This window comes from Simochromis diagramma, unplaced genomic scaffold (assembly GCF_900408965.1).
Source record: "Simochromis diagramma unplaced genomic scaffold, fSimDia1.1 OVJJ01000483.1, whole genome shotgun sequence".
NCBI classification, from domain to species: Eukaryota; Metazoa; Chordata; class Actinopteri; order Cichliformes; family Cichlidae; genus Simochromis; species Simochromis diagramma.
In genome coordinates, this window is record NW_024386835.1 from 7201645 (window position 1) to 7213543 (window position 11899).

The 11899-nt window shown below is 39.3% G+C and overlaps 1 protein-coding gene across 1 annotated transcript; it reads left to right on the forward strand.

The window, feature by feature from the left end:
* The first annotated feature begins 358 nt into the window (after nucleotides 1–358).
* On the forward strand, nucleotides 359–11748 carry zgc:64106 (uncharacterized protein LOC393348 homolog). Its single transcript, XM_040029111.1, has 6 exons — nucleotides 359–578; nucleotides 7017–7256; nucleotides 9232–9321; nucleotides 9493–9681; nucleotides 10360–10469; nucleotides 11389–11748. The coding sequence occupies exons 1-6, from the start codon at nucleotides 419–421 to the stop codon at nucleotides 11566–11568; spliced, it is 969 nt and encodes a 322-aa protein (XP_039885045.1). The 5' UTR covers nucleotides 359–418; the 3' UTR covers nucleotides 11569–11748.
* Nucleotides 11749–11899: the final 151 nt, after the last annotated feature.

Genomic DNA, 11899 nt, shown 5'->3' on the forward strand with positions numbered 1-11899 from the left:
CCATATGCTTGAACTTTTGCTTACTTGTCTCTTATTCTGCAAACTGGTGAGATCCCCACTCCAAGTCGATCAGGGCTCCAAAAAATCAAGCTTAATTTGAATAAATGAACACTTCCATCGTTCACCAGCCCAGATGGTTTGAATATGGATAAAGAGGTTGTCTGTTTAAATGTAATTTCCGAGCTAGCTCTGCAGACTAAACCTGACGGCTTTTTCTCCTCTTACAAATCTCCAAAGTTTATAGAGAGACGATAACAAAAGCTAGACAGTGCAAGGAAGAAAAAACAAAACAACTCCTCTTCCGATATAAGATTAAACCACGTGCTTGGATAGTTGAATCATAACACGCCTACTTAAAGCGGTGAGAGGTGGGAAAGCAGTCTATTTCTTTCCCGCGGACGTTAGACTCATCGGCAGGATGATGGCTTGGCTGGGTTTCTTCTATCACCCATTCTGGGCTGTTTCGACGGCGCTACTGGCTGCTGTTGTGCGCCTGCAGATGCGAAACCGCTGGAATCCACAAGCCTGCGCCGTGCGGCTGACAGGGAAGACGGCCATAGTGACGGGAGCCAATACTGGTTGGTTGAATATTAAGAGCCACTAACACAGAGCTGCAGGCGAATTTTGCTGTTAAAATTCTGAATTCTTGAGGTCTTTTTGTTGTTTGTTTGTTTGTTTGTTTGTTTGGGGGGCTTGGGGGTTATTTTATTTGTATTTTTTTATTTATTGTGTGTGTGTGTGTGTGTGTGTGTGTGTGTGTGTGTGTGTGTGTGTGTGTGTGTGTATGTTGGGGGGGGGGCTTCACATTCCATGGCTATGAAGGTTTATCCGCCAATTGTTGTGATCCCAGGGTGTGTCATCACTAAATTGAGGGTCTCATTTACAGGAATTACAGGAAATAACAAGGTAGCAGCAAGAACATGAAGAGAGGCTGTATTTGTTGCACTTCAAAAAAAATAAAAAAAAATATTACACTGAAAAGCGGCCGACATGCTTTGATGTTTAAGATCGTGTAAAAATCTGTCAGAGATTCTGCATGACCGCGACTTAAATCGAGGCAAAACTCTGTGGTAAAATGGAGTGGTTCTAACTCCAGCTTTCATTCCTCTCAGCTCTCAGACACTTACATGTGTGCATTCAGTATCCCTGCTGTTTAAAGTTATTAGGAGGTTTTTGTGGTCTTAGAATATAGTTCCCATTGCTGTTCATTATGACCAGTACCATGATCTATGCATCTATCTATATGCATCTATTTTAAAGTCATTCTAAACCTAAAATGCTAAATCTCATTCTTCGGGAGTTGCAGTGCTGCACTAATATAGATAAGGTGACCTTGAAGCATGTTAATTGTTTACTTGGAAGTTTAAAAAAAAAAATCGAAAAATTCCTTTTATTACTCCAGATCAAAGGGTGTTCAACAAAGTGTCATCTAAAATTTCACCTACATTAAACATTTATTCAAGGACTAACAATCTAACCTATGAGTTCTTGCGCCTTTATTAAATCTAAAGGTAACAGAGTTGTTTAGAGAATAGGAGAAGCACTAAAACCAGTATAGTAAAAATGTAGGAGGTAGAGGCAACAATGATTAGGAAGGAGACATTCAATGTTAGCTACACACCTTTTATGTGCCGTCAAAATGTTTGATGCTTTGGATTTTCATGCCCAGCACATCACCTAATATTTGAGATGATGATGAGATGAGATAGCCTTTATTTGTCAGCTGCAGGTCTTTTGCTCACAACCGAGATGACAGACCTTGCCGACCGTACATACACTCAACAAAAATATAAACGCAACACCTTTGTTACTGCTCCCATTCCCCATGGGATGGACGTAGAGACCTAAAATTCATTCCAGATACACAATATAACCATCCCTCCCAAACAGTGGTCACAAATCAGTCCAAATGTGTGGTAGTGGGCACATCTGCTATATTGAGATAATCCATCCCACCTCACAGGTGTGCCACATCAGGATGCTGATCTGACATCATGAGTAGTGCACAGGTGTACCTCAGACTGCCCACAACAAAAGGCCACCCTGGAATGTGCAGTTTTGTCTCACAGCAAAATGCCACAGATGCCACAAGCAATGAGGGAGCGTGCAATTGGCATGCTGACAGCAGGAATGTCAACCAGATCTGTCGCCCGTGCATTGAATGTTCATTTCTCAACCATAAGCCGTCTCCACAGGCGTTTCAGAGAATATGGCAGCACATCCAACCGACCTCACAACCGCAGACCTCGTGTAACCACACCAGCCCAGGACCTCCACATCCAGCAGGTTCACCTCCAAGATCGTCTGAGACCAGCCACCCAGACAGCTGCTGGAACAATTGGTTTGCACAACCAAACAATTTCTGCACAAACTGTCAGAAACCGTCTCAGGGACGCTCAACTGCATGCCCGTCGTCCTCATCGGGGTCTTGACCTGACTCCAGCTCGTCGCCGTAACAGACTTGTGTGGGCAAATGCTCACATTAGATGGCGTCTGGCACGTTGGAGAGGTGTGCGCTTCACGGATGAATCATGGTTCACATTGTTCAGGGCAGATGGCAGCTGAGAATGTCCCAGTTCTTGCATGGCCAGCATACTCACCGGACATGTCACCCATTGAGCATGTTCGGGATGTGCTTGACCGGCGTATACGACAGCGTGTACCAGTTCCCACGAATATCCAACAACCTCGCACAGCCATTGAAGTGGAGTGGACCAACATTCCACAGGCCACAATTGACAATCTGATAGACTCCATGCGACGATGTGTTGCACTGCATGAGGCAAATGGTGGTCACACCAGATACTGACCGGTTCTGGGTCCCCAGACCCCCAATAGCGCAAAAAACTGCACATTCCAGGGTGGCCTTTTGTTGTGGGCAGTCTGAGGTACACCTGTGCACTACTCATGATGTCAGATCAGCATCCTGATGTGGCACACCTGTGAGGTGGGATGGATTATCTCAATATAGCAGATGTGCCCACTACCACACATTTGGACTGATTTGTGACCACTGTTTGGGAGGGATGGTTATATTGTGTATCTGGAATGAATTTTAGGTCTCTACGTCCATCCCATGGGGAATGGGAGCAGTAACAAAGGTGTTGCGTTTATATTTTTGTTGAGTGTACAATACAAACATCACATTGGGGAAACAGGTCAGGCCAGGTAGCGAGGAAAAAAAAGATTGAAATGTGCAACACAAAAGGATAATACAGGAATGCACAGGTATCAACACACCATAACACAATAAACACAGACAAGCAACATGGGAAAGAGTTCCAGTGTGTACATCTGATCTGGGACCGCTGCAATCTTTCGACTGCGCCTCCAGCTGACCCGATGTCCACATCATGGGGGAGGTAAGCGTTGGAGGTGGCGTTGGATCCGGGGTAGGGAGGGTGATGCGTCAGTGAGTGCTTATCAGTATCAGTATACAGGGAGTGCAGAATTATTAGGCAAGTTGTATTTTTGAGGAATAATTTTATTATTGAACAACAACCATGTTCTCAATGAACCCAAAAAACTCATTAATATCAAAGCTGAATGTTTTTGGAAGTAGTTTTTAGTTTGTTTTTAGTTTTAGCTATTTTAGGGGGATATCTGTGTGTGCAGGTGACTATTACTGTGCATAATTATTAGGCAACTTAACAAAAAACAAATATATACCCATTTCAATCATTTATTTTTACCAGTGAAACCAATATAACATCTCCACATTCACAAATATACATTTCTGACATTCAAAAACAAAACAAAAACAAATCAGCAACCAATATAGCCACCTTTCTTTGCAAGGACACTCAAAAGCCTGCCATCCATGGATTCTGTCAGTGTTTTGATCTGTTCACCATCAACATTGCGTGCAGCAGCAACCACAGCCTCCCAGACACTGTTCAGAGGGCAGTGACCCAGGGCATTGTGTTTTGAGTTCAAAATCCTGGATCAGTAACCCAGAGGCCATGACACGTCCAAATGTTTTATGACTTTGTCAGTCTGGAGTGATCACATCACTGTTTTCTGTGTTTTTAAAAAAAATACAAATATCATGGGGTCCCTGAGGACCTCAGTCAAAAGTATCCATATTCCTACGCAGTCTTAAGATGGATTTCTTCACTTAATGTTTGGCATGGATGTTAAACTAAAGCATCACACAGTATCAAGGGGAGTACAGTCATTTTAAAAGAAAACACTATTATATATTATTTGCTATTGTTCTTAAGGTAATTTATTCTGATGTCCCAAGGAAGTTTATGCAGTTGGTAGTCTATGCCTGTTAAATATTTCAGTAGGATGAGGGTTAAATTGTAACTTTATCCACTTTGTTACTAGGAGCCATATAATCTGTTACCATTTCTTTGGTTAAATGGATGCAAAAAAATGCCAAATTCAGCACAGTCTGTCAGGCATAAATGTGTATGTGTGCAACAACAAGATTATTCCACAAAGAGCTAAAAAAATTCTGGGAAATGTCTGATTATCAACAGCCTCATTTTTTACCATTACCCAAATATGTTTTGGGTTTTTTTTAGAATACAGTCAAAGAAACACAATAGAACACTTTCAAAGTAGAAAGAGAGTAGAAACACAGAAAAGACTGCAACCATTTCAGTCTAACACACTGGATTATCTCTGTGTATATAAATATACAAATATGTGTATACTTAAACACCCATCTTCCAGCTTCTGAGGAATTAAAACACATTTTCCAGTTATGCGGGAATAAGAGCGTGGGAATAAGTGAAAGCACTGAAAACAGTAATACTCGCTTTGTGAACTGGGAGATGTGATATAAATAACCTGCTTATTGAGTCTATCCAACAGTTTTACTCTGAATTTGCACTTACAAAGTGACCCAAAGACAACGCCACTGTTAAAGGTGCTTTCGTAGCTCTTTGGAATGCTCGAATGCTACTGTGACCACAATAAAAGACTGAGGTAGAATATTTAGTTCAGTGCAGTAAAGGTAATAATACCGGACTGTCAGATAAACAATCAGACACAGTGGGAAAGACTCACTGTATTAATTGTGGTTTTTGTAATTTTGGTCATTATAGGAGTCTCTAAATCAAAGTTACTGATGACAATTATTACCTGATGTAGCGTTGCTTATGACTTATTTAATAAAAAACTTAGCAACATATTTCTGACTAAAGTGTGTTTAATTAAATTTAAACAAACTGATTCCACACAATGTAAATATGAAGCTAGCAAAGAAGTCTCTCCCGTGTGTGTGTGTGTGTATGTGTGTGTCTGCTACACTGATACACTCTCTATGATGGATAATTGAAAGAAAATGACAATTAGTGGAAATGTGGAAGTGTTTGTGGTTTAGATTTGTCTTTTGGAAGTTTTCCTTGCTGCTAATTTAAATGACTTCAAAGGAAGATAACTCACTGAGTGTGTACCTTTTTAAAAATCCTCTCAGCACACGTGTTCAGCATATGTGGTGTCAAAATTGAGGCCCGTTTGTAAATTATCCCAGATGATAACATGTGCATGAAGATGACAAAAAAAATGTTGCTTAATAAAACAAGTTTGCCCATAAGCTGCAGTGGATCATCCAGCAAAAGAAAAGATAATTCAGCTCCACAGTTCCTGACCGGAACATCAAAGTCATCCACCAACCAGACGTTCGTGGAAAGTGAGAGTTGTGGGAAACCGTAAGAATTGGGACTTGATTAAAACGTGATTTAGAGTGTGTAAAGCGAAGACCCAAAATGCAGAATGCAAAGACCAAATCTAAAACAAAACGCAAGCCACATATCTCAGTTGAAGATCGTCTGAACAAAAACCCAGAATAGAAACTAAAATGTCCCATTTACATAGTAACAGTATTCAGGCAATACAGTGAAACACATGTGGCTGTTTATACGAAGACACATTGAGGGTAGTAATGGGAAACAGGTGGGGAATGTGAAACAGCTTGAATTAATTATGTATAAAAAGACAAAGAGCACAACCAGTTACCAAAATAAAATAGGACGCCATCACTGAAATAGACAGATGTGACACTAAGACTTGACATAGAATGACATGGGGGGAAGAAAGCTGAGGGGGGGGGGGTAAAGACCTCTACTGTGAAACCAATTGCAAGTTTGCATTTGAGAAATAGACGCTCTATCTGCTTTTACAATTATGCTTAAAACTTTTCTTTTTGATAAAGTTTATCGTTAGGGCTTGATCAGGCGACCTTGAACTCTATAACCTCCTCTTCCATGGTTTACCTTTTAGCTCTTTCTCTCTGCTCTCTCCTCTTTCCTTTCCCCCCTTAACGTGATGCAGCAGCTAGCTCTCAGAACCTGGTTAATAATAAAACAAGGTTTTTCCTTCCCACTGTTGCCAACGTCTTGCTCGGAGGTGGTTGTGTTATTGTTGGGGATTCTTTCGACACTCCAGGATCAGTTCAAATTGCCTTGAGATGACTGTTGTTGTGAAATGGCACTATAGAAATAATAAAGTTGAATTTAGTTGCAACAAAAACCTGACATGATGCTCTCAAATAAAACTGTTTCCCTCTAAGGTTTAGGAGAGGAAATATTTTCCTTTCAGTTCTAAATGTTAAAGGGGTTTGGTTGTAATGGAGAACTGTTTAAAGATTGCATCATTTCATGATATCAGTTAACCTTCCCTCAGTGAGTGAGATAAGAACAACTATCTTTTAGTAGTTTGTCCTCACTTTCATCCTCGCTTTTTTTTTTTTTTTAGAAAGATTCGGGTCTTCACCTATTTGGGTATATGTTTTAAAACCACTAATATGCGATATACATACATATATGTGTGTATAAAACATGTCACAGTTTCTGAGCAATAAAGATCTGCTTCAGTCTGCTTAAGCTGCATATCTGCAAGCAAACACAGAACAAATGCCCAGATAATGTGAAAACTCCTTAAACTTAGAATAAAATCATAATGTTTGTTTTAGGTTTTAGACCTTATGTAAATCTGTCTTTTGATTAATCTGTTATTTAAGCATATTTCAACAAGTAATATTTTGTTTTGTTCCACTCTGCTAGGGATTGGAAAGTTCATTGCCCTGGACTTTGCACGTCGTGGGGCTCGTGTTATCTTGGCTTGTCGGAGCGAGGCAAGGGGCACAGCAGCACTTAACGAAATTAGGGAAAAAACAGGAAACTTGGATGTACATCTGCGTCTGGTGGACCTTTCCAGTATGGACTCTGTCCGAGCATTTGCTGAGAGGATTCTTAAAGAGGAGAAGGCGCTGCACATCCTCGTCAACAATGCTGGAGTATCAGGTGATACAAGCAGAGCCGGTCCGAGGATTTCAACACAACCACCAAATCACGCTCACTGCTCATAACTAAAGGAAGATGAGCACATACACACAAACTAGAAATAGGCAAATGAATTACATTTCTTATTTTATTTGAAACTGTTTGGGGAAAATATATTCAAATATGGAAAAAAAATCAAAATTTTAAATATTAATGGCAACATTTTTACAAGATAAAAGCAACACTGTTGTACATCACAAGGTCAAACCTGGAAGAATTTGGAACAATTTGAGCGTTTCATTTGGACATTTTGTGTTAAAATAGTAATCTAACACACAATGTTGTGAGATGTAGCAAAAAAAGCTAGCTATTATAAATTATCAATGAAAACGCAGTTCTACTAAAGTTGGCGAGCAAACAGCAAGTAAGGCTTGTTCTAATGTAAAACACATCAGCTGGCCAGGGACTATATTCAATTTAATTTGTCGAAAATTAAAAGCCAGCTCTAATATGCATAACAACAAAAACAAAAACACACAAAAACATGTCTGTTTGGGTTTTTTTGTTTAGTGAGTGAATCATTGAACAACAGTTTCATCTAGCATGACAGCAGGGATTGAGGAGATGCACACAGAAATCAGGGGCCTAAACAAATGGATCATTGTTGTGACTGGATACAGAAAGCAACGTTTCGCAATAGCTAAACAATCTAGAACAGGGTGCCAAAATCAGCCTAATAAAGACTTCAACCAGGTCTGCTGGATGTCTTTGGAAAATTTGAAGGATGGCATATATTTTGCACCTGAACTGTATTTTCATCAATTTGACACATTTATACACATCTCCCCCACAGCCATTCATACCACACCAAAGTAATAAAGTAATAGATAAACAATAAACCACAGAAAAGCTCCTGTTTCTTTTTCACAGCTATACAATTTTGTGTGTCCGCATTAAAATAGATAAATAGATAAATAAAATATGACAAATGTCTGTGAATTAACAAAAACTTTCTGCTTTATAATTACTGGACAGTTTAGACAATGGGCTACCAGAGCTTTTTCTGTAATTTTACACATTACTTTACATTACAACTCTACAGATTTCTTTCTTTTACTACAGTAGGATTTCTTTTTTATGTAAAGCAAACTGAGACATGCTGTTTAAATAGCACTTCTTTATCTTATATTGCCATATTTCAGAGATTAAATGTGCAGTTGAACTACTTTACACTGACATAAAGGGGAATTTTGATGGTCGCTTACGATTAAAGTGGCACATATGTGTCCCACGATCTAAAATCAATTTGACATTTCCGATCTCGAATTTGTATGGCAGACTTTGCAGGGCAGCAACACAAATATTTACAAGTACAATTCTGAAAAAGTTGGAATGCTGTGTAAAATGTAAATAAAACAGAGTGCAATGATTTGCAAATCTCATAAACCAATATTTTATTTTAGAAGATAGAAGACGTAAACATTTAAAGTATGGGGGGGTACCATCCACTCTTCTTTTAACAACAGTCTATAAATGTCTGGGGACATCGAATGCATCAAACTGCGGAGCTGCTAGACTTATTGGCAAGGAATGTTATCCCATTCTTGTCTGATAAAGTATTCTAGCTGCTAATTTCATGATATGCCAAATATTTTCAACACTTCCCATCTTTACTTCTGAGAAACTCTGCCTCTTTAAGATGCTATTTTTATTCCCGTTCATGTTACCATGTTCCTTCATCTGTTTCTTTTTAGCACCACTATGTTCTATGTTCCATTGCCAAACAAAGCAGAGATTTGTAAATCATTGCATTATGTAAGCAGTGTTCCAACTTTCTGAAGTTGTCTTGTACTAAAACACCACACAGAGTACCAGAGAGTGGTACACGGTGTGCTAGCCTTGTGTTAAACATCAAGCTTAGAAAACCTAGTCTGATTTATGACGTCAACTTTTAGATCAACTTTTAATTCTAGGGATTTAACTTTTTATCAATCAGGTTTACCAAGGAACATAACCAAAGATGGATTTGAGGAATCTTTTGCTACTAACCACCTGGGACCTTTTCTTCTCACCAACCTGCTGCTGGGTAAGACTGTGGGGTCTATTTAACACAGGGGATGTACTGTGTTGAGAAAACGAAATGCATAATACACTACTGCCTGCAATTGTCAGGTCATCCTAAATATCTGCCATTTTTTTGGTGTCTCCTCTTCTCATCGTATCCTTGCTGCCACAACGTGTTTCATATTCTTTCCAGACCTGATGAAGAGTTCGTCTCCATCCCGTATCGTCAGCGTCAGCTCAGTCAACCACAAGAGGGGTAAAGTGGACTTTTCTCATTTTCACGGCAAGAACCTGAGCTATTGCATGGATCAAGTCTACAACAACACTAAGCTGCACAATATCATCTGTACCAACGAGCTAGCACGCAGACTAAAAGGCACAGGTAGGCTACAGGAAAGCAAATATTATGAATGTACAGGAGGGATCTCTGCCATTGGAAGAGCACTGAAAGAAAATAAATGACAAAATAAGAAGCAGTAACAAAAGATGGATGATGATCACATTCAGATTTAAAAATACACATAAGCCATGGCTTTATGTGATTTAAATAATAATGCACTCTGATGATGATCAGTCTTTAAAATTATTCTCATAGGATCATTGTTTGTTGGGCTTCCTGCTCCTCTCTGTATTTGTATTGTTTGCCCCATACATTATACAGTAGTTTGTCTGTTTTTCTAAGAAATCTGAAAGATGAAACTGGCCTTGAATATTCATAAAATATGCTGGTAAAATACTGAGAGATTCTAGATTCTAGAAAGTATTAAACTTTCATTTTCAGTTTTTGCATCATGCTGAAAGTCAATCTCTAGCAATCATTAGAGGCTGAACGGTGACTTGTTGGATGATGTTATTTGATTACAGAAAAAGTCTCATATAGGTCCGCATCTGAACTTCAGTTTGTACCATCAAAAGCAGGCCAGCTCCACCTGCTTCACCCACTCCAGCCTCTAATACTTAGGATAAAATTAATTTCTCAACATCCTATCAAACCCTCAGTGCTTACCTTTTCAGTGACCATCTCAGTGTTGTTTTTTGTTGTACTTTTATCATTACATAGATGTAACTGCAAACTCCGTCCACCCCGGTATTGTGATGACAGAAGTAATGAGACACTATTCGTTTTGGGTCCGTTGGATTTTCAACCTTATTGGGTTTTTCTTTTTCAAGGTAAGTTGAAACAGGCAACCAAACTAAAATAAGATACCAAATCCAGACTGGTTTCAATGATGGCACAAACCAAACTGCTAAAACTAGAATAACAAGTTCAAGCGCTAAAACATTTCACATATCTGTGGTTAAGTATAAAATGAAGCTTTCCTGCTGTAGGAATCTTAGGAATCCTTTGTTCTTATTCTTTGCTTTTTTCCCCTTGTGGTTGTATCCTCATCTCTTTCATTTTTAGCCTTGTCTCTCAGATGTATACATCTGTTCTCGCATTTATATTGACATTTTAAACATGGGATAATCTGCTGCAAAGTGGGAAAAGAAACCTACAGTTAGGTCCACAACTTTTTGAACAGTGACACCAATTTTGTAACTTTACCTCTCTCAATCGCCAAAATAGATTTCATATTAAACAACTGAAGTGATTGAAGTGCAGACTTTTACATTTTCCTATCATTGTCAAAGTCTACAATCAAGAGACACCTGGAATGGAAATACAGAACGTTTACAGCACAATACAAACCACTGGTAGCTTTTAGCAAGGCCAAATGCGGCTTTGCCAGAAAACCTCTAAAGAGCCTACCCAGTGCAGTATTTGGTGCATTTGGTAATGTCCAAGGATTTTCACCCCCTTGAATTAATACTTCAGTCGGACATTGACTTAGCATTCACTGTGGTGGTGTGTAGAGGCAGAATTATTATATACTTGCACCCCCTAACATTACCTTACAATATATTGTAAGGGAAAGTTATTCATCTGTGACTTGTATCTGTAGTGTCATCCAGTGCTCAACAACTGGCTCTACTAGGCACAAAACAGGGCTGGGAATACATGTTTTCCAGCTGCATATTTGTAGCTCTAAGGATGTTTGTTGACCTTAATTTTCATGTTTCCTCTCCACCTTCCTAATCTCCCTTTCAGTCACCAGAAGCAGGGGCAGTGAGCACAATCTATTGTGCTGTAGCAGAGGAGCTGGAGGGTGTAACCGGAAAGTATGTTGATAGCGACTGTTCCCTGACTCTGCCTATCCCTTTAGCTCGGGATGCTGCCCTCGCGGTCAAGGACTTTGAATTCTGCGAAAGACTGACATCAAAGCTCTGAAACCACTAGCTGGGAGGGTTAGATAACAAGAGGGGTCAAATTCCAAAGTCATTCACACTGCACCTACTGCCTATGCAATTCTGCCACCACAATGTCTGATTTTTACTATTTTGCCTTAATTTGCATGCACATTTTCTTTAAATAACTGTATTTTTATTAATAAAGTTTACCCAACAGTGACCACTCAGTGCAATTCTTTCTTTTTAAAGGAACATTTAGTGAAATCTTACAAGTTGTGTCTGTGTCCCTTGGGATCATTGCTAAATAGCTTGAATGATTTTTCAGAATATGCATTACGTCTGTGTAACCGTCATGCTATAAAGGGTTATGA